Raw genomic sequence first — 23,115 nt, 5'->3', positions numbered from 1 at the left:
CGCCTGACCCCCCCCCACACACACAAGCCAACCAGAGCAGACCGGGACGGATGGAGTCTGAACAGGGTGGGTTTTACCTTCCAGCACTTCAGTGGTCCCCCCGTAGCAACTCTTATCCTCTGACCTTCATCCAAAGCAACATCATAATTTGTAATTTCCCTGCCTTCTAAAAGATGCCTCCAGACCAACTGAGGTTGAGGGGTGGGAACTTCAAAAAGAAAAATCATGTTTCCAGAGATGCTTGTGTTTGCAACAGGTGAACGCCTCCAGAATGTCAGATTCAAAAGAGAACAGCGGGGGGGGGGGGGGGAATCCTACTGTTTTGGGATACTGCCTCCTCATTCCTCCAACTATAACCTGCTGCAGATTATGACAGGCAGAATTTGCATTGGGGGGGAGAGAGAGATCAGGATGATGTATGGAACCAAAAGGACTTGGGTTCTTCTCAGGTGTCCCCCCCACATCTTACGACCCCCACCCCCAGCTTCAGGGGTTGGCACCTCTTGGCATTATTGATGCTCATCTCAGAGGAGCCCAGAAGAGCATGTGAAGTGGAGCTGCATCGGAGCACGACAAAGCGGGGTATGTAAGCGACTGGCAAACTTTGACATACGATACAAGCTTTTTCTGAGATCTCTCCTAAGCTCCTGTTCTCCCACCCAGGGGGCCAACCCTATTTTATTCGGATCACTCGACCAACTCACTTATAGAATATCATAGGACTGTAGATCTGGAAGGGATCCCTCCCAAAGAGTCATTCTCTAGACCAACCCTCTACAGAAAGAGGAAATCCCAGGCAAGCGTTATTAGCAGAGGGGAACTTCTCCACCCTCTGATTTTAAACCTCGCAGAAATGAGAGGTGGGCTCTTCCACAGCTGAACAGCTCCTGCCATTATAAAGTTCCTCCTCCTATTTAGTTAATATTGTTTTATCCTGTAATTCGAACCAGTTTATTCAGCTTTCACCCTTTAGAGCTCCAGCGGGCAAGCTTGCTTCACCTTTCCTCGTTGTTCAGTCCCAGGTAGCCAGCTTGAGGTCCACTCAGCCTTCCACCTTTCCGAGGTTGGTAAAAACAGACTACCCAGCTCATTGGGGGGGGGGGGGGCAAGGTGTAGCCTACATAATTAATTTGTAAACAGCCCAAGGACTGCTTTCAGCTCTATGGAGTAGTATATAAGTGACATGCTTTGCTTTTTTTTCTTTTGCTTTGCTTTCCTGCGACAGTCTTTCAGATATGCGAAAATGGCGGGTTGAACCATTTCTGGTTGAAGATCACAGTTTTTGAAATAAAGAAAGAAGTTTAAATACAAATGCATGCCAACCTTTTGAAATTTAAATAAGCACACCAGCCAGCGAGCTGCATCGAAACAAAATGGAAGTAGGCGTCTCAGAAGCAAAGGGACAACAGAACCTTAAGGGAATATGGAGAGAGCATCTGGCGCGGGTGCGACCGGACACTGCAAGACATTTTCACGCACTCCCTCTAAGGAGCTAGTAGTGGTACGTGCCCACATGGACTGGAACACACACACACACACACACACACACACACACACACACACACACAGACGCTTCGCAAAGCCTAGCAGACTTTAAGCTGACAGGGGACAAGATTCATACTTAAGAGGGCTGAGATGTGCCATAAACTAAAGGGACACAAGATAACAGCCCTACTCCCTCAGGCAGATGGTTGTGGGAAACTAAACTGCTGATTCAATTTTTTCATTGTTGCCTCTTTTTTTTCAGCCAGATTCTTATGAGATTCTCTGCTTTAGGTACTCCAGTGCCTTAGTTAACAGAGGACCGCGTCCACTGACTTTCAGCTGGAGGAAAAGCCATGTGCTGGCAAGCAGCCTCAATGACGGCGTAAAGACGGCCCAACTTCAGATATTTGCTGAAGAGGTTCTTACACAATCCATTCTCACTATAATATATAATCCACTCTTTTTTACACTTTTAATGGAATATCATATTATTTCCTAGTTTTATACATGTCTCTAGTATATTAACTACGTTTGAATAATAGCTGTTCATTATTATTCTATATTTTTCCCCTATTGCATTTTTGGGGTATCATTATAAGCCACTTCCAATTTTATTTATTTTTTAAAAAAACAGAAAATAGAAACATAACTATCATCCTAAACTGAACCAGAAATGTTTACTGTTCAAAGTGAGCAAAGAAAACAAACGTCTTCCACGTTCTATTTGATATGCTTCCATTACAGAACTGGGAAGAGTCTTCATAGCCTCTCCCTGAATCCTCTAGCCAGGACAGGACTTATCATCCCGAAAACAGTACCTTTTCCAGGTACAGAGTTTCTGGGGCTGAACCTATATTCCGATTGCCTCGGGGACCAAACACCCTTCTTGCATGCACATGTTCTCTCTCTCTCTCTCTCTGTACATCTCTCTCTCTCAGGCGTGAATCCGAACGATTCATGCTCAACAGGTTTCCTGGACCGCAGCCACCAAAGGGGTTCCTACAGGAAGCTTCTTGCTGCCGTGGTTATGTGCCATTAAGTCTCTTCCTATTTATGGTGACCCCGCGCATGAGCGGTCTCCAAACCAGTCCTCTCTCCTCTGCTCAGCTCGTGCAAACCCAACCCTGTGGCTTCCTTTCGAGCATCAAAAAGCAGCTGCCGACAAACCCCCAGCGCTATCACAGCCTTCCCACCCCAAAGCAGCCTAGAACGCGCTTTGACGCCTGAGGCCCCGTGGGCAGGCGGCCGGGCGGGCCAGCTCTTCCGGGGGTCATTTGTCTTCTCTTGAGCACCATTTCCTCTCCGCAGCTCCACAAACACATGGAGGTAATAAACGAGAGAGGGAAGGGTGAGAAGTGACGTCCTCCCTCCCAAACAAGAGAAGACGTCACTTCTTCACACAATGGCCCACTAGCCTCTTTTCACGGCACGGAAAGACGCAGCCAAGTTCCTCCCAAGCTCCTCAGGAAAAGGGTGTGGGAAGATCTCTCTCCCTCTCTCTCATACACACACACACACAATTTGTAAGGGGGTGGGGATGCATTGGAGCCTCACAGTCCTGAACAATGTGGAAGCTTAACTTGGCGTGAGGAGGAGGTGGTAGACATATACAGATGTGCCCTAAATGGATTTTCCCAAGAAAAAGAAGGTGGGGTTAGGAGGGAGGGGGCTCAGCGCCTGAGCCAAGTGGCGCAAGAGTCCCAAGGTCTGGCCCACGTTTGCGGTCGATGTCCTGACCTACATGTTGCTCAAGTCCCTTCACGCCAAAGAAGGCGTCCCCTTCTCTGAAGCAGCATCCTTCACCTTGAGCCCCTTCTGAAGTGCCGGGACTCCAACCTCTCCCCATCCCAACAGCCAGACTGATGGCCGGCGATGGGAGTCGTAATTCCCAATTAGAGATGGGCATGAATCCAAAAATGGTGATTCGTTTTGATTCGTGATCCAGCAAAGTTGACGAATCATGAATTACGAATTTACATTTTCCCCCCTGACAAACCAATTCGTCAATTCGTTTTTTAAATTTAACACCCAATAAAATGTCCCCTCAGCATCTAGAGATGCAGGGAAGTTTCCTCTGAGTCTCCTCTACAATCTCTCCAAATTTGGTGAAGATTGTGTTTCTCCAAGCCAGCTGCTAAAAGGCATTTTTTGGGGGGAGGGACACTCAATTTGTGGGTGTATGACTTGAATGTCTTAAACCCAATCATCACCAAACCCAATCATCACCAGACTTGGATGGATTGTAGAGGAGAGTCGGGGGAAAGCTTCCCTGTGATGTTTGTCTCTCTAGGTGCTGGGGGGGGGGACACATTTTATATCCAAACAAATAAATGAATCCAAAATGCTTTAAAACAATTTTGATTTGTACAAACACAAGTCGACGAATTAGCGATTTTTTGAATGAATTTGGTGAATTGTTTTTTTTAAAATTCATCCCCCTCTCTAATCCCAATCTATCTAAAGGCTGGAGAAGGCTCTCCCAAGGGGACATTGTTCAAACATTTGGGTACCGGAGAAGGCAAGCGAATTGCTCGCAAAAAGCAAATTCTGGAAAAAACTTGGTAGCTGTGGAAATGTTTGGAATTCAAAGGGGAGCCTCAGGCCTCCTTTTCTCTCTCTCTTAATCATTCCTTGTACTCTCATCAGGGTATATTGAATAAAGTGAAATTGCTAACCTTCCTCAGCTCTAGGACTCCGGCAAACTCTCCTTCTTAAAAGGCCACCCAAACAGAATGAGCAGAGAAGCCAGAAAATGGGTTCCCAACCTGACTGCAGGAGGGACAATTAAAAGCTTCCCATGTTGACACAAACCTCCTCTACTCTGAGTTCCCAAACCAAGACACGAAGAAAACGTGGCTGATAAAAAGGCCCAAGGGCTTAAGGGAAGCCGTGTAGGGCTTATGGTTCTTTCTTGCCCGCCAAAGCATGCTGCAGATTTCTGCCCTTTTTGGGAACGCAGGTTCGACTTACAAAACTCTAGGTACAGAATTTTCACGGCTATGCAAAGGAACTTTCACCGCAGGCTGTGAAGCTGTGGCGCCTGGGACAAATGCCCCAAGGGAACAGTTGCGGAGGCTCCCACACAATACCCCTGGCCCGGAACGCCATCTCCGGGAAGGCCAGCTCTTTTTAGGAGCCAGCCCTCCAAATCCAAGCAGCAACCGAACCCATTTTCTCCACCTTCCCTGCGCCGACGGTGCCTTCTTCAAGTGGCCTTTTGAAATCGTTCCCTATCTCAGGAAAAAAACTACTGCCTTTATTTTCTCCGTTCAGGGACACCCCCTCTTATGGCCCAACACCAAAAGCTCTAATTTTGCACACTACACCTCCTGCTCTGGGTCTGTGCGCATGTGTCTAGAAGTGGCACATCCGTGCGGAGACCGGAACGCCCTGCCTCTCCTGCTTCCACATGAGAAGGGCTGCAAAATGTGTTTTGCATCCATCCTCCCATGGGCACGAGGGGGTATTCATTCATTCCCAATCATTGGCCATCAGCAAATTATCCCAGATTATGAGCAAAGGATTAATTTAAGAACGGCTGGGCCATCCGCACCAGGTCACACCTTATTGAAGTGCACCGTTCAGACCTATTAAATTATTACAAACACTGATTTTGCTGGAATTTGAGTGAGAACAGTATTCATAACTATGATGGTGGTGGTGGTGGAGATGATGATGATGATGATCCTAAATATGAGGAGTTTGATATTCCTTCCATGGATATCAGTTCTCAAATGTCCATCATGAAATCTAAATACTACGTAAATTGTTCCATAGTACTTTAAAATAAATTGATTGATTGATTCTTTGGGGGGGGGCAGCTCTCTGGAGGGGTAATGTTATCTTTCCATTGCTGAGATTCTTGTGCAGACTGGCTGCGCTTTTAGCACAGCGCTGCAGCTGTTTTTAAGTCCCCAAGCTTCTTTATGAAAGAAGACTCCAGTTCCTGAATGGTCCTTCACTCCCATCGACCCCGATTTTCATAATTTGCACCAAATACAATTTAATTAAAATCCCTTCCCCCCCCCTCTCTTTTTTTCCTGAAGTGGTGCCTTTTCCCCCTTTGAGAAGCTCCTTGAAGAACCGTTGTCCCTTAAACTCCCCGAGGTTCGTTCCTCTGCCTAAAAAACGGCCGGCCGGGCCCGGGGGTCCTGTCCCGCACCCCCTCCCCCATCCAGCCCCACCCCCTCCATCTGTTTCCACAATCTTTGCACCATCTCCTTCTTGCACAGAAGGCCGCTTACCCCCCCCTCACATGCTCCCATCTTGTCAGAACAGCTAATGATCAAGCCCGCCGGCAATTCGCTACAATAATTAGATCTGCGACGGAAGCACATTTGTTTTTTAAAAAAGGGAGAGAAGGAGAGACGGTTCATATTTCATGTCCGGAGTCGCCACGAGAGTCAGATGCCAGTGGACTTTCAGAGGGGTTTTGCTCAGGAGCTTTTGCCCACGTCACCCCCTTGCCTCCATCCCTGTAAGGGTTTGGGGGACCCCTCCCTGTAAGGCAGCGCACTCGTGTTTGGTTCGGAGCTTGGAAACCATCCCCTATTTGGGCTCCAGTGCCCCAAATCCCCTGATCTCTAGGGTTTCTGGGGGAATGCAGATCTACACGTAATGCACCCAACCCTTGTGGCTGTTCTACTCCTTTGCAACGCGCATATTGTAAAGTCAAGGAAATCTCTTTACAGCTCCTGTTTTAGAATTTCCCCCTCACATGTCACGCTTTCTTCCAAAACGGCAAACCAAGAGCATGAGAGAAAGCTGTCTTTGTCAATGTGTGTCTCCTGTCCAAGGGGAGGGGTTTCATAAAAACATACTCTTCACTCAGCAACCGGGGCAATCACGGGGCAATCATTAAACCAAGACCATTAGGCCAGTTTCCAAGCTGGGCGCTGACTTAAGCCTCCCGCCTGGCCTTTCATCCATTCCACCAGACCACTGACCACAGGTACATCTGCTGTCAGCCTTTGGCCTTCAACCTGGTCATCTTCAGGGCCATGGATCTCCAATAATGTGCTCCGGCTCTGGCTGTATACCAAGGAGGGCCCCTCAGCCCGCTGGGCTGGGCTGCGTTTCCTTAACCCCCAGTCACTGCCAGACCGAGAAGTCATCCTCTCTTGTCTGCATGATGGATAGCTCCATCCGGAGACAGCCCTGCCAGGTGGGCGTGCTTGCGGCTAACCTCAGGAAGAATCGGAAAGCCAGCTGACGCCTCTCCTTGACTTGCCGGCGCCCTTCCTTCAGCCTGTAGCTGCCCCCTTTAAAAATATTTTTTTTTAAAAAAGTAGAAGAAAACCAGCACCCTACACAGCCTGCCGTGGGAGCAGGGGTTGGCAAAGGCGGTCTGGCTTTCCTATTAGATTATTTCTCATTCTGCCAGACTCTTAACACGTATCAATTAGATTCTGATTTATAGGAGTGTCAGCAGATAATTGCATTGAGCTCCAAGCAGGGAGACGTTGCCAAGGGCGGAAAGGGCCGAAGTTAAACACAACGGTCTAATTGGGGGGGGGCACATTCTTCCACCCCTCCCAACACAAGGCAGGCGGGTGGCTGCATTTCCAGCAGGAGGCTCTTCGATCCTTTTAGGAGCCCAGAGGAGCTGCAAACGGTTCCGTCGGGATTTGCAGGATGCTGGAGGGAGACCTGCGTTTTTCGTTCCTCACCCTCCAGCCGAGCCTTAGCGCAAGAGATTTTTCAAGGATACAGGCCTGTTGTTAATGCAGGCTTATTGTTTTCTTCTGCCTTCCCAGAACAGGCTGAGCTTCATGAAACTCTGGTGGCCTTACAGAGCTGTTCCAGAAAATCCACAGGAGGTGTGGAATGGTACAGAAATTTATAAATGTGAAGGTCAATTACGGAGCCGAAGGAACCATGGCCACAAAGCTGAGCTGCAAACCGTGAATCCCTTATCTAGGGATCCCTGACCTTTGCCACAGACTCATCGTGTGGCCTTAGGCATGCCACTCTCTCTTGGCCACAGCCAGGGATCAGAATTCTTATGCAAAACAACCTTAAATGAGTCTGAGTTCTTTGCAACCAAGTATTGCACCTAAACACGATTACTCCAAGGTGTGATGTGATTCCCACGGTGGTACAGTGGATAGAGCGATGGACTCGGGCTCTCATAAACAGATCTCAAATCCCCGCTCAGCCACGGAAGCTCACAGGAGGGAGTGGAGCTGGTAAAACCGTTCCTTCAGTATCTCACTTATTTGGAAATGCCTTGTTAGGGTCACTATAAAGTTGGTTCCATCTTGACAGCACAGGACACACATGGCCTGTTAAAAGTTCCTCAAACTCTGCACGATGCTGAGAACACTGAACCCCTTGTGGTTAATAAGACCATTTCCACCTTTCCCTCTGTATTTATTGGGTGCAAAACAGAAAGATGTTTTTCAAAAAGAGGGCAGATGCTTGGAATTCCTCAGGAATGGCTGGAGCCTCCATCAGAGATTTGTTCTTGACGGGAGGAATAAATCCATCTGTATTTAGGAAGGAAACACAGATGGGCCGAGGGCCGAGGTGCAAGGGGCAGCGTGGCCTATTGGGGTGTGATATTTCACAGAATTTTTCTTTGCCGTCAAACACGAGAAGCCGGTTCATTCCTGGGACACTGGCTCCGTTTCAAAGGCGAGGACACGCTGTGCCCCGGCTATTCCTGGAGATTCAATGCTGGGCTTGGCCCACCACGGGGGGGGGGGGGGACTCTTCCCACCCCTCACTGCAAGGGGAAACGCAGAATTCCCTTACAAATACCAAGGGGCAGAGAGCGCTTTTTTTTTTTTTAACAAGCAGACTTTGCAATGGCACAAACGCCCTCCCCAAAATCTGATCATCAAGCTTCAGCCGGAGCCGTGGCACCCGGAGGTCGAGAAAGCCAGAGCACTTTTCACAAGCAACGAAGGCGAAGGCGAAGGCGAAGGCGAAGGCGAAGAAGAAGAAGAAGAAGAAGAAGAAGAAGAAGAAGAAGAAGAAGAAGAAGGGTTTCCCGGCCCCCTCCCCCAAAATGAAAGAAATGATGTTAATACGGTTCGGGGAGTCTGATTGAACTATCGAAACCAAAGCCCTTCCTAACCCTTATATAAACTGAACTGTCACACGATACTGCCGGTCATTTACGTTTTCAATACACTCAGTCCTGTAACCTAACCATTTTTGTCCTGTGTTTTTCACACTGCACAATTATCAGTTTCCAACTGCACATTCCGCCCCCCCCCACAAGATGCACATTTGGTCTCTAACTGCATGTTAAAAATAAATTAATAATTAAAAAAAAAATAAGCTGCTAGGGAGAAACCGGCCACAGGACGTTTGCACTTCCTGATATCTCTCTCTCTCCTGCTTCTGGAGAACGCATGTTCATCCTTCGGTTTTAATTCACACTTTGTGGCCCTCCTCCATGGCTGTCAATCTTATCGACAGACAGCTGCTCCTCTCAATGGGTGGGACTATTTCAGACTTACTTGGAAACAAGCATTTGGAAAAGGCCCATGCCAAGCGGTCAGGGGTCTGTTTCGACAGCCTCTACCCTGGCTCTAAATGGTCTTTCCTGGGATAAAACTACCCCTGGCTGGTGCCCGTATCTGAGTTCTATATGTATACAGTATAGGTTTCTACTGGTGTTTTACCATCCTCGTGGCAGCCTTAGAATTGTGCAAACAAATACTCAGTTCTCACGTAGCTGTTAAGAAAAAAAGACAGAATGGGACAGAACGGTCATTCCTCGCCTCTCTCTCTCTCTCTCTCTCTCTCTCTCTCTCTCTCTCTCTCTCTCTCTCTCTCTCTCACACACACACACACACACACACACACACACACACACACACACACACACACACACACACACACACACACACACACACACACACACACAACGGCCCCCAATTTAAATCTGTGCTCATAGAAATCCAGCAGGTGAAAGAGATGGAGTTTGCAGAATTCTCCCAACACATGGTAGGCTCCAGTCACATTAAGGCTGCCCAGCACGACTCCCCAGTGATGGTCGTCGGGGGGGGGGGGGAGACACAAGGGCCTCCCCACCAGGCAAGGTGGGGGAGGGCTGTGAGATGACAAGGCAATCCGGAATGGGGAAGTCAAGGCAAGGTTTATGCCCTCCGCTCGGCTTAGCCAACCCTTCCACACACACATACACCCTTGTGTTCCCTCTTGGCAGCCCACGGTCATAAATCGTCCATTTCACACGTTTCTTGTATTTCATTGCACTGTCCATTTGGTTTTTTATCTCAATGTTTGGTTTGTTGCCTTTGTGCGTTATCATTGCTACAGCATTTTTTTTTTTTGCTGCAGACCGCCATCTGCTATACTGGCCAGATGGGCGGTATAGAAGTCCAATCCACCCACCCACCCACCCACCCATCCGTCATACCCTCGCCTCCTCCTTTCACTCAAGTGAGTGAGTAAAGCAGTGGGTCACACCGTCTTCTACATTCTGGAATTGCAGAACTCTCAAGATGGAAGGGAACCCAAGACTCATCTTGTCCAGCGCCATGCCAGTGTAAGAAACCTATGGTGGAGCACCCCTGACCCTAATGCTAATCACCTGCCATCCTTCTTCCCAAAGAAACACGGGACATTATAAAAATTACATTATTCCATGATTTATGCCGTAGGCCTTTATTTCTCCAGGCTTTGCAAAATATTAGTCAAAAACAACTTGCCAGATTCTAAATTACCGTAGGTCCAACAAAAATTTCCTGCTACATTTTTTTCCTTGGTACTCCAGGCCCCAGGAGAAAGGATTGTTTACAGTTTGAAGGGAATGGTAAACAAATGGGAAAAATATATAAATATACGGAGATAAGGCACACACACAGAAATTCTAAAAGCATCATGTCATCTCAGCAGCACATTGTGTCAGAAACACTGGGTATCAATAATAGTCATGTAGCAATGCAGCAACAGGCTTCATTTTGACACCCAAACAACAGCAATCCATATGGATTTTCCTCCATAGATTTAATCTGGTTTGCTTGGGTGAACATTTACAATGATTTTGTTTGTGTTCATATGCTTAGAGGCTAAGAAAGTCATTTTCTTGAATATATTTTTATTCTTAAGAGCCTTGGTAGTTTAAAGTTGTGCTCTATGGTGATTTCCCTCCCTCCCCCCTCAATCTGCTCTTTTAGGCTATAAGCTGTTGCATTTTTGGACTGTACCTGAAACGTTCTTATTGTTCTTTTTTACTCTTAAAATATATTCCTATTGTATTTTGGAATGAATTCTGACGTAAGTATGTGCCTATAACTTATGTTCAATTCTCTTTTTTAAAAAATTATTTGTGCCTACACTTTTTTCAACAGCTGTAAGAATCTTGGATGTTTGCAATATTTGAAGTATTTTTGTGCTAATGGAACGTAAACCAATCTAGATAAATAAAGCTTGTAGAATTTGATAAATTGGTGTTGCTTGGTCTATAAAGTTCTGTAGGACTCTTAGGAAAAGGTTCCCGGTATTAGAATCCCTGACCAAACAAGAGGTGACCGGAACTTTGGAATTGCTGAAGCTTCCTGCCTTGTTCCTTGGCTCACATTAGGGAAACAGCTCAGGAATGCTGTGTTTTCTAGTGCCATACTTACTGGCTAGGGGGATTCTGGGAGCTGTAGTCCAGGGAAAGTAGGATTCCCAAGCTTGGGAAGGGAGTAAAAGAGGGAACCATGAGTCACATTCTGGCTTGCTAAGTTAGGGTTTGGTTTTGCATTACGTTTCCTGCGGCAAACACCATGAGATCCCAGTCATTTTGTAAAGCACGGAATAGTTCTAAATAAACAAATAAATAAGTAGAAAGCAGGACACAATGTCCTCGTTGTTTACTACGCTGTTTCCCCTAAAAATAAAACCTAGCCTGAAAATAAGACCTAGTGTGATTTTTCAGGATGCTTGTCATATAAGCCCTACCCCAAAAATAAGCCCCCAGTGAAGTGAAACCTCGTCCTCCACTCTTGTGCAGCAACCAAAAGAAGGTGACATGACTGTGTTTGAATCAATGTACACTGTTGTACGTGAAATAAAATAATAATATAAAAATACATCCCCTGAAAATAAGTCCTAATGTGTTTTTGGAGCAAAAATTAATATCAGACACTGCTTTATTTTCGGGGAAACAGGGCAGAAGCTCCACACAAGCAGATGCCCTGAAACCAACGGATGCTTTTTCTGTGTTTGAAATGTGGAGCAAGAACCGAGGAGCTGTGGAGCAAAGTGGTGGTGGGGAAAATGGGGGACGAGCGAGCCCCCTCTTTCCCAGCCGGGGTTCTCTGCTCCAAACCATACTCTCATCATCATCCTGTGCATCGCCAACCTTACAGGTGAGGAACAAAAAGACAATTCATCGCTTCCCCTTTCCGGCTCCTGCCCTCCCAGAAGCCGAAAAGGGGAAGAGCAGGCCGCTGAACTTTCACCCCATACCTGAAAGCCTCCTTTCATTGCATCTCTCTTCGGCAGGGCCCTTCACACAATGGGTTGTGTGTCCCTTTCGAAACCTCCACGGCAGCAATTGTCACTGGGCTGGTCCGCTCACCTTGCGCCCTGAAGCGGGCACCCAGTCCCCTCCATGCGGAGGTGAAGAAGGAAGCACCTCTTTGCTAACATCCCCTCCCTGGCCAGGCAACTTGAACAAGAAGGCTAAGCCCCCATAATGGGGCAACCCCGTCCCCCAAATCACCAACCAGGTTTTGTAAAATCACCAGTCCATAGAATCAGAGGCAGAAAAATCTCTCCTCCCCCCCTCCCCGTTCCTCTAAATGCAGCACACAGGCGACAGACGCACATCCCTCCGAGATAAAACAAACATTTCCGTGCAAGAAGCATCGTTCTCGTAGAAGAAAATCCGTGGAATGGAAACCCTCCTCGTCCTGCTTCAGGTAGAGGTGGCTGTTTAAACGGAATCAACCCTGGATGCCAAACCCTAAGAACATCCACGGCGAGAGGAAGGGGGAGAGGGAAAACGGCAGTTCTGGAGGGGATGTATAATGATCAGGTACTAATGAGGACTATTTCTAGCCACAGTGAGGCAAGAGGAAAATGCTAATCTCTCTCTCTCTCTCTCTCTCTCTCTCTCTTTTTTACAGAATAGCTTGATCCTGCAAACAAACAACACTTTCTTGTCTCTTTCTATCTTTCTCATTAGGCTGTCATCATTTATGCCAGCTGTTCCTGGCGACCTCCAGATGTGCTGGGGAGCCCAAAGCCTCATCGGCAGGGCACCGGGTCTTTGGGGGGGGGAGTCTCTCTATTCCCAGCAGGATCAGAAACACCAGGTAAGCACAACACAAATGTTGCAGTTATACACATGTGGCTGAAAACAATCACACAGTCCACTGGAAAAAGGAAACACAGCAAATGGCATTTGAGAGAGTAGACATCAACGAGAGGGAGGGAAAGAAAGAAAGAAAGAAAGAAAGAAAGAAAGAAAGAAAGAAAGAAAGAAAGAAAGAAAGAAAGAAAGAAAGAAAGAAAGAAAGAAAGAAAGAAAGAAAGAAAGAAAGAAAGAAAAGATCTTTAAAGGGCACGGCTTCATTAAAGCAAAACCAAAAGATCAAGGGGGAAAAAAGGAGGAGAAGTGAAGCATTTCAAAGCTACACAGAGCCTCCGGTTCAGAACACTCCTTCAAATTGCTTCTTGTAGGCACCCGATAAATTAAAAGAGCCTTACACTTTCGGAGAAGGTGTCCATGTCCAGATCCCATCCCCGGAGAGCCGGCCGGTCTGGTAGATGCTGTGCAGTGCTGAGGGCTACAAGGGACCGGCTCAGCCCTCAGCCTGCCTGCCCGCCTTGCCTGTGCCCGGGGCTCAACGTCCTGCCCACTTCCTCCAGCCTCCAGCCAGAATCTCTGCTGCCTGCGAGGCAGAGTTCCCACATGGACAGCAGCAGCAGCCGCTGCCTCAGCCTCTCACGATGCATGAGACGCATGGCGCCCGAGGAGAGGAGGCAGGAGAGGAGAAACCAGCCCCACGGAGCCAAACACACGGTGCCCACCTGGGCCCATGGGGGAAGGCGGAAAGGCCTCCGTGAGGGCTTCCCTGAACCCCACATCTCCTGCCCTTGAAACGGCTCCAAAGGGGTCACAGGTCTCACTGGCACAAGACACTTTTAAGATCTTTCTTCTCTCCCCAAACCAAGTCCTAGATTTTATTCTTGTTTTTAATTACGTTTTTTTTTAATGTTATGGGTTAGGTGTGGGGATATGGGATAGAAAGGGGGTGCAAATCAACACGAACCATTTAAAATGCTCCTTCTTCTCTGTTACGTTTGAAAGATACGTAAGTTCCAGGTAAGGCTTAGTTGTGATATACATTCTATTTCTAAATTAATCCTAGGCTTTCTGTTATCCAGTGTTGATTTGCATCCTGTTTCTGAGCCAATCATAAAATTTATGCCAACCATCGTCTTTCTTGTCGGATCTAATTTATCCATTTCCGCCGTGTCCAAAATGTTTGCTATTAACTCATCTTGGGATGGATTCTCTGGGTCTTTTGAATGTTTAGCAAAGAGAATTTTTGCAGCTGTCAAGATATGGACGGCTAAATGTTTTTCAATGGGTTCTATTGATTTTGGAATTCTGTTTAAAAGAAAGAATTCAGGTGTTACAGTTACCGGAAGCTCTAGAACCTCTTGCAAAAGCATTTCAAGCCTTATCCAATATTTTTTTGGGCTTTCCCGCATGTCCACCCCATATGGTAAAAAAAACCTTCTTTTTCTTTACATCTCTAACAAAACTTTTACATCCATTTTGGCTAGTTTTGTGGGAGTTATATACCATCTACAAAACATTTTTATATAATTTCTTTAAATGCTACTGACTTAGTAAGTTTTATATTGTTTTTCCATATTTGTTCCCACTGATCCAAGCTTATATTATGCCCAATATTCTGTGTCCACCTTATCACGCATTCCTTAACCACTTCCTCCTGGGTATCAAAATCTAATAAAAAATTATGTAGGACTTTAATATGCTTATCTTTGGTATCCAGGAGGATTTCCCAAAGGGAGTATTCTCTGCATAAAAAACTTGTTATTTATCTTTGCCATATCTTGAAATTAATTGAGAATGTGACCACTAATCCACATCAAATCCCTGTGCTACTAATTCATCTTTGTTTTTCAATGTCCCGTCTGATTTTAGTACTTCTCTATATCTTAAGAGTTTCTTGTTTTATTTCAAGTTCAGAAGGGAAAATGTCTCCACCGATGTTATTTAACATGGTATTTTGACATACATCTGTCTTTGAATTTTAGTCCAGGACCATAATACGTAAAGATTTTTCTCAAGCATTGATTATTAAATTACTTAAAAATGTTCGCTCTGCTATACCAAAGAAAGTCATGCCGCCACCACCACCCCCATTTCAAATCATGACCTTCCCATTTTAACACTCTTTGTTTTTTCCAATAAAATCCAGTCTTTGATTCACATGAATGAGGCTGCCCTGTAGTAAAGCAGCCAGTTGGGGAGACTCATTGCCGTTTCATACTCTGAACTGCCTTTAGTTTTATCCTTGGTTTCTTTCCTTGCCAAACAAACTTAGAAATAAGCTGGTCAAATTCTTTAACTATTGATGGTTTCAACATCATTGTAATGTTTCAAAATAAAAAAGATCAACTTTGGTTGGATATTCATTAAAACTCCATGTTATTTTTTACATTGAGAATGGCCCATTTCTGTCTACTGATCGATGGAACCTCCACATTCCGAGGCAGTGTATCTCTGACTGCCAGGCGCAAAAGCCAAATGGTAAGAGGGTCCTGGTGACCTTTATGCTCTGCCTGCTGGCTTTCTTAATCATCAAATGCAACGCGAGGGACAGGCACCTCCGATTTAAAGCCGGCAAACCTCAATCCAGGCAGCCACTCATAAGAGAGTGGCGCCACGTAGCCCCTGTCACACAGGTGTGCTACGATTCACACAACCACAACGCAGGAAACAAGGAGAATTCTGACGGTTGCTTGTTCTCCCTCAGACAGGCTGTCTCCACGGGCAGAGAAATCTCTGACCCTTCGGTTCATCGCTGCCTCTCAGAAACCTCTGTGCTAACCAAGTAACACCCCCCTGTGTCTCGTTTCCCTTCCCCCCCCCGGCCCCCAGCCACAGTATACTGCAGATATAAACCAGTAGCCTAAATGCTTACATGTGTTCCCGAGTTCGGAATTTCTGGTTAAAAGGGCTGCTTTTGGTTACACAATAGAAGTACAGAGATCCACAGAACAGAATGGCTCCCAGTTCCCCAGAGTCCACGGCTTTCTCATTAACTGGCACTTACGGTCTCAATAACTCACCTTGAGACATTGGTAAGAGAAAGAATAAAGATGTTTCACTACTTACAGTTGCAAACAGGTCATCAGCATACTAACATGGCTAAAGAGAGAGAAAAGAGCGCTCAGCAGAGAGGCAGGGCTCTCTTTCAGAGGACAGGGAGAAAAAACGGGTGAACGCTGGACAGCTGGACTGTCGCTCCAGCCAAGAAAAGTCCCCTCCCGCTCACTCAAACTGCAGCAGGCAGCACGCGAGGCTGCAAACGCCAACAGCTAAGTGCAGGACTCAAGGGAAGCCCATCAGCCAGGAGATACCTTGGGGGTGTGTGTGGACTAGATGACCTTTGGGTTCCACTACAGCTCAACTCTTCTCAGATTCTCCGACGATTTTACAATGCTGTGTATCTTTCCCCTCACAAAAACAGTGGGAGGCACTCACGACGAACGACCACCAAGGGCTCTGACTGGCGTGGCTGCGTTTCATTGGACCAAAGAGCTTTATCGACAGCTCCGTTTTCCATCTTTGCTGATCTTTGAAAACTTTACCTGCGTCAAAGCTTGAGATCTCAAATAGTTTTAACTGGGTTTGGGCAAAACAGGACATAACTTCTGGAGTGAGCACGGGGGGGGGGGGGGGCTTGCCTTACGTTCAGCTGTTTAATTGAGGTCCAGTTTTAAAACAGAAGCAAAAATACTTGTTCATTCCTTTCCTTAAACATGCCCCTTGGGGGGAAAAACGTAATATATATATATCCAAAATATGAAGATGCCTAATTCACAAACAAGTCAATAATATTACAGTGAAACCACCTAAGAATAGAGAAAAATGGAAGCCAGTTAAAAACATAATTGAATTAGAAACACAAATTAAAACAGAGTAGCAGAGCAAAAGAAAGCGGCCGGGAGAGACCTAGCTGGCCTCTAAATAAAAAGGTTCCCCCCCCCCCACCAGCAGCAGAATGCCATCAACGAGAAGGATTAGTTGAATTTAATCTCAGGGGTTTTGAAAATAGTTCTAGGGCTCTAATCTTTTAAACAGTTACGTCGGCACAATCAGCAAATGCTTGAACTGTAATTTTTAATGGACAAGCTGGTAATGTTTCCAAACAGATTACCTAAAAAGCAGATCCTTGTTTCAGCAAACAATGGGGCGCTCGGATTGTCAAGGGATGCCTTGTGAGCAGCTACTGAAAGCAGGCAACCCTGTTCTTAGCAAATCACAGCACCATCCTGACTCAAAAGGGATCTGGCTGGAGGAGTCTCTGCTTTGGGCACAAACCCTCCTGGGGTGGAGGAATGCGATTTTTTGTCAGTTTATGCCAGAGATCTGCCACCACCGCAGCTGTGCTGGCTGGGGGACTCAGCAGAGGAGAGGCTGATTCCGTATGTAGAAGCAGTGCTCTCTTAAGAGGAAAATGCCATCTCTTCCTTTTAACTCGAGCTCACCGCAGTCAATGTTTGACAAATTATCTTGCTTTTGCTTTGTAATGACATCATCATTATGTCATCTGAGGGCATCTCAGAGACTGCAGAGCTTTGTTTGCTTATCTGAGAGCTCAGGCATGTAGAACTGAAAGATCTGCATGACTGGAGGGATAATGTGATAAAGGGAGGAAATATATTTTTGCTTTACTGCATGATTGGATCCTAAGGTGCGCCCGGGTGCAGATGGGCAAGTGAGTTACTTTATATCCAACACTGGAACATATTTATGCTTGAGAGTGTTTCATATTGTTTTTCTTTGTTTCGTTTATTTTGCTCAGTGCTATCAAACTGATTCAGACTTAACGGCCATCCTAATAGGGTTTTTGAGGTCTGGGAGAAGTTCAAAGAGTGGTTTGACCAGTGCTGCCGCCACGGCAGGGACAGCCCGTGGCCGAGCTTGGGGGATTTGAACCCAGGTCCTCCAGAGTCCTCGCCTGGCTGGCTGTCCCTTCCACCACACGGACCGTCCTGGGCCAAGGTAGTCCCAATTCATTTCTGACACTCCCAGCCAAGGCAGGGCGGAACTGAGTGCAGATTTCGCTCGCCTCGTGTTGGCTCAAGCCGGTCCTGGGCCAACACGACCACTTAAGGACCAGTGTTTTTACACATAGGTCTTGGGGAGGCCATTCCCAAAGAGTTATCCCAGGTCCTTGGGATCACCTTGGAAAGAACTGAACCATAGCAGAAAGGTGGCCTCTGCCTCTTTCGATACAGGAACTGGTGCAGTGCCTGGATCAGTCTCTCTTTTGGACAACCACACCCATCATCCCCTAGCCCGCATAGCCAAGAGCCATGCCGGTGGGCAAACTAAGGAACCGCAGTCCAGAATCAGATCCAGAGGGGTCCCTTCCAGCTCTGCCGTCCTAAGATTAAGACTTTTTCAGAGCTTCCTAGTCGGAGCGCAGAATGTAGGGCACGTTTTGACCTTCTCCTTTAACTGGTGTCCCAGACTGCAGGCCCCACCTGAGCCTCGCAGGCATCCCCCCCCCCCCCGGCCGCCGCTGAAGACCTATTTATTTGCTCAGCCTTTGGGCTGAATCCCGGTCACGCCAACTTGCAAACTGCGGTTTCAACGGTCGATGGGCTCTATCGGGTTGCGCTGTATCGTTGACCAATTGTTTACCTGGTTTGATTGCACATCACTGGGCCCTCGTCCTGCTGGGACATGATCTATACAAGGAAAAGCAGGTGATGGACAAGGCCGATAAATTAAAATGGAAAAAAAGGAAAGGAGAAAAAGTCTGTCTTTTCTCCACCCCAATTCTTCAGAAAGTGCCTGCATTTTACGGAACAAAATTCTTGAGATATCTATCTATCTATCTATCTATCTATCTATCTATCTATCTATCTATCTATCTATCTATCTATCTATCTATCTATCTATCTATCTATCTATCTATCTATCTATCTATCTATCTATCTATCTTTGCCCTACCTTTCTCCTTGAAAGGTCGCAAGACAGCTTATGAACGCTGGAAGGCAGTATTCAGTGTCGAAAACAAGGCGTCTACAACGAGGGTTAACATCACGAAAAGACGAAATTTAAAAATGATGGAACCATGAATTAATGAGGCGTCTTACACCAATTAACAGGCAACAGACCAATAAGTACACTTTTTTTAAAAAAAAATGGCACTCTGAGAAATGGAGAACACAACAATGGAGAACACAAGCAGTACTAACCATCAGGTGAACAAGTCACTGCAGTGGTCCTTGGGCGGGTGGGGGGCGGAGAGGAAAAGGAGGTGGTGCTCCTAGGGGACCCTTGAGGACCCTGCCCTAGCAAGGGACGTCCTCCATCTCCCAGAACTTACTCATCCACCACAGGTGGGCAATGTCTGCCTTTCCAATCACAATGCCCAGAATCCTGGCTGCAGGGTTCTGTAGCCCATCAACCCTGTGTCCCAGTACGAGAGGAAACGTGCTGGTCTAGTGGGGCGCTCAGCAATACACATCTTCCCAGATCTTTGGGAACTTATATTTTTGGAGCTTAAATTTGCTTTTTTTATGGATTTTTATGTTCTTTAAGCCTATTGTTTTTGTATGTCTGTAGGACTTTGGGATTACCGGGTATCATTCAAAGTGCTGGTTTCAATTTATAAAGCCCTAAATGGCTCGGGTCCAAGCTATCTAAAAAACCCACATCTCCCTCTATGAGCCTGCTCAAGTGTTGAGATCATCAGGGGAGGCCTTCCTCTCAATCCCAATCCCTTGACAGGTACGTTTGGTGGGGTCACAGGAGAGGGGCCTTCTCGGTGGCTGCTCCTTTAGACTCTGGAACTCCCTTCCACTGGAGGCCAGCTGGGCCCCATTGTGGCAATCCTTCCAAAAGCAGACAAAGACCTTTCTTTTGGGCAGGCTTTTCCTGAGTGACTGGCAGCCTGAATGGGGGGGGGGGTTTAAATGGACTGTTGTGCTCTGTTGTTTTAAATGTATTTTAATACTGATCTTAGTGTGTGTGTTTAGTCGTTTAGTCGTGTCCGACTCTTCGTGACCCCATGGACCAGAGCACGCCAGGCCCTCCTGTCTTCTACTGCCTCCCGGAGTTGTGTCAGGTTCATGTTGGTTGCTTCGATGACACTGTCCAGCCATCTCATCCTTGGTCGTCCCCTTCTCCTCTTGCCATCACACCTTCCTAACATCAAGGTTTTTTCCAAGGACTCTTTTCTTCTCATGAGATGGCCAAAGTACTGGAGCCTCAGCTTCAGAATCTGTCCTTCAAGTGAGCATTCAGGGTTGATTTCCTTTAGAACTGATAGGTTTGTTCTCCTTGCAGTCCAGGGGATTCTCAAGAGCCTCCTCCAGCACCACAATTCAAAGGCATCAATTCTTCGGCGGTCTGCTTTCTTTATGGTCCAGCTCTCACTTCCATACATCACGACAGGAAAAACCATAGCTTTGACTATTCGGACTTTTGTTGGCAAGGTGATGTCTCTGCTTTTCAAGATGCTGTCAAGATTTGTCATCGCTTTCCTCCCAAGAAGAAGGCGCCTTTTAATTTCAGGGCTGCTGTCTCCATCTGCAGTGATCATGGAGCCCAGGAAGATAAAATTTGACACTGCACAGGCAGTGTCAAATACTGATCTTAATTACCATTTTAATATAATACTTGTTTAATTCTTTTCAGATATTTGCATACTTACTGTTTTAGCTTTTAAATGCTGTTTTAGTGATGTAAGCCACCTTGGGTCCTTTTGGGGAGAAAGGGGGCATCGAAATATTTTAAATAAAAAAATTTAAGCATTTGTGCTTAGTTTTTTCCTTGGAACTGTACAACTATTTTTGCTAATTTTGGATTTGCTACCTTTAAGTGTGGGACCCAGACATGATGTCAATAAACAGAACCTGTATAGCATGAACAAGTTCTGGAGTGGCCTGGATTTATTGCAATCAAGAAGACACTTATAATGAGATTCCCAGATGAGTTGACAAACATCTTGCAACTGATTATTTGGTTTCATTCTGGTATTAACCCTTTACTGAGATAATGTCAACAAGGACGAATCATAGCATTTGGTCGCTTTGCCCAGAAGGTCTCTACATCTCTGTGAGACTCCGGGGAAAGTTCGTTATCCAAATCAGGACCCGACAGCAATGACCAAACTTTTCAAGATAGTTGCTCGCTTTCCCTAGTTCTGCAGCCTTTCTTTTCTTCTTTCAACTTCCCCCTCCTGCCTCCGACTCCCTCACTTGGCCCAAGGACAACCAGGGGCAGAGGGGGGCTGGATTTGAACCCAGGATTCTCCACTTCTAGTCCCACACTCCAATCACTACACCGCGTTGGCTCCTTACACGCACACGCACGTACACGCACACGCACACGCACACACACACACTCTCTCTGTCTCTCTCTCTCTCTCTCTCTCTCTTCTCTCTCTCTCGCTGGGCAGGGGTAAAAATTGAGTTAAATAAATAAATAAATAAATAAATAAAACAAAATAAATAAAGTTTGCTTTCCCTTCCTTTTTTATTATTGATTTGTGCCATTAATTATCATGAATTGTTTGCCTTAGGAAACCAATACCACAGAGTGGCATGAGGGATCAGTCAAACCATGCTCCCCCCCCAAAAAAAGAGCAGGGGGTGGGGGTCAGACTCAATGGCCTTACAAGCCCCTTCCAACTCCGTGATGCTTTGGTTCCCCAAGGCTACCCGGGTCCGTTTCTCAGTTTTGCACGAGACAAATGGAGGCAATGCCTATACAGGTCTCCCAGAACGCGTGCCCTCTGCTTTACGTGGCCGGAATGATCACGGCAAACGGCACTCAAGCTGGCGCAGGAATGCGGGTGTCTGCGACTTGGGGGGGGACCCTCCTCTTGTGCATAAACTGGGTTCCTTCTGTCTCGTCTCCTCCCAGCACAGCATTTCTCCGGGGCCTTTGGCTGGCGACTGTATGGATTCAGCAGGGCCCCAAAGCCAGTACGCACACCATGTACACATCAACATAGCGCCTCCGCCCGCCCCCACGGGCTCTCTTGGCATCCCCTGCCAGCTTCCTCAGGTTCCTCTGGCTTTGCCCCAGCATGCCTGGAACGTGGGCCGTTGCCAGCGCAGATCGGCATCCTTGGACAAACAAGGCAGCCGGCCTTCCAGAGCGACCGAGCGCCTTCCCTTTGGAACCTCAGCTCAGGGAACAGATTTAGCCCAGGGGAGGCTGAAGGAGGGGAGGGGGAGAGAGATGGGGAGGGTGCGGAGGGGCATGCCTGCGCAGAGGAGAAGTACAGAGCAGGGCCACTGCGGGTGGGGCGGGCTGGTGCACAAGACCAGGCAACCTTCTCAATTGGCTGGTGCAGAATTGGGCCCTCGACGCTCCTTTCCTTGTGCAGAACATCTGTCGGCCATAAAATCAAAGAGGTGTACCCAAAGGGACCACACCATCGCTGCAATTTGCTGTTTTTAATTGCCGATGATGCACTTTCTCCTCTTTAGCCACCCCGGGAAGAGGGTATCCATTATTTTGGCTTGACCGGTTGCCAGTTTTGTCCTTCCGGATGCTTTTTGGTGAGCTGCCACCCGCCTGCCTGGCATGGTAGAAAAGAGAAAGGGGGCAGGATTCTCCCTCCAGAAGCTTATGTTCTAAAATGCAACGCAGGGGTTGAGTAAAGAGCAGGGTGTGCGTAAACGGGAGACAAAATACTATTTGTTCATTGATTTTATTGAAATTTATTTAATTCTCTTCATGCCCACCTTTGTACCAAGCCGAAGGCAAGCAATAGCCGTAAAATAATGAAACACAGCAAATAAGAATCAGCAATAAAACAGGCAATAAATAATAGAGCAGCGAATGAAGAATATAAACAACAGCAGAACACCAATTTTTAAAATTCCTGGGTAAAAAAAAATCACAGAGAGAGGGGGGGGGTCTATGGTCAGAGAATACATCAGAGTGATGTGTATTTCCTGATTTTACACCTTCCCACCCACTCATGGTGTGTAGATTTGTCCAAAGCTCGAGAAATCAGATACAAAAATGAAGCCTGTGTTCATTTCCCAACAATCAACCGCTAGAACCCAACCAACCCAGTGTCCTCCAGAATCATCAGCCTGTCATTGGAACATAAACCAATGGGGTTCCGGATGTACGTCCTAGGGGCGGGCCTCTCAAACCAGGGCACCACCACAGAAAAGGCTCTGCCTGGTCGTTACTGCCTGCCATTAACTCCTCCAGATGGTGGAACAATGAGATGACGCTTCTCTGCAGGGCAGACCATGGAAAAGTTACTTTTTAGATTACAATTCTCAGAATCCTCAGCTACCATGGCTTTAGCCCCTCTGGCGGCAGGGTGATTCTGGCGGTTGTAGTCCGAATAAGTAACTTTCCCAAATTTCAGAATTACAAACACGTTGTTGTCCAAGTAACCTCTCCAAGTG

At 46.8% G+C, this 23,115-nt stretch overlaps 1 protein-coding gene and 1 long non-coding RNA gene across 3 annotated transcripts in view; one reads left to right on the top strand and one right to left on the bottom strand.

The window, feature by feature from the left end:
* Positions 1-23,115, bottom strand: part of PDE2A (phosphodiesterase 2A) — a 350,282-nt gene that overhangs the window by 212,683 nt on the left and 114,484 nt on the right. The window contains exon 1 of one of the 2 annotated variants that reach the window (XM_078390561.1): positions 13,162-19,653. The exons of the other annotated variant lie outside the window; for it this stretch is intronic. Within the exon in view, the coding sequence (XP_078246687.1) occupies positions 13,162-13,182 (21 nt within the window). The 5' untranslated portion in view covers positions 13,183-19,653. Of the gene's footprint in view, positions 1-13,161; positions 19,654-23,115 lie in introns of those variants that run through there. 2 annotated transcript variants of the gene reach the window in all.
* Positions 9,766-13,014, top strand: LOC144588216 (uncharacterized). Its single transcript, XR_013543643.1, has 2 exons — positions 9,766-12,487; positions 12,638-13,014. It is a non-coding gene; the product is annotated as an uncharacterized LOC144588216 (long non-coding RNA).

Source organism: Pogona vitticeps, chromosome 3 (assembly GCF_051106095.1).
Source record: "Pogona vitticeps strain Pit_001003342236 chromosome 3, PviZW2.1, whole genome shotgun sequence".
NCBI lineage: Eukaryota > Metazoa > Chordata > Lepidosauria > Squamata > Agamidae > Pogona > Pogona vitticeps.
Note: the sequence above shows the minus strand (reverse complement) of the source record. Positions and strands in the feature narration are given on the sequence as shown.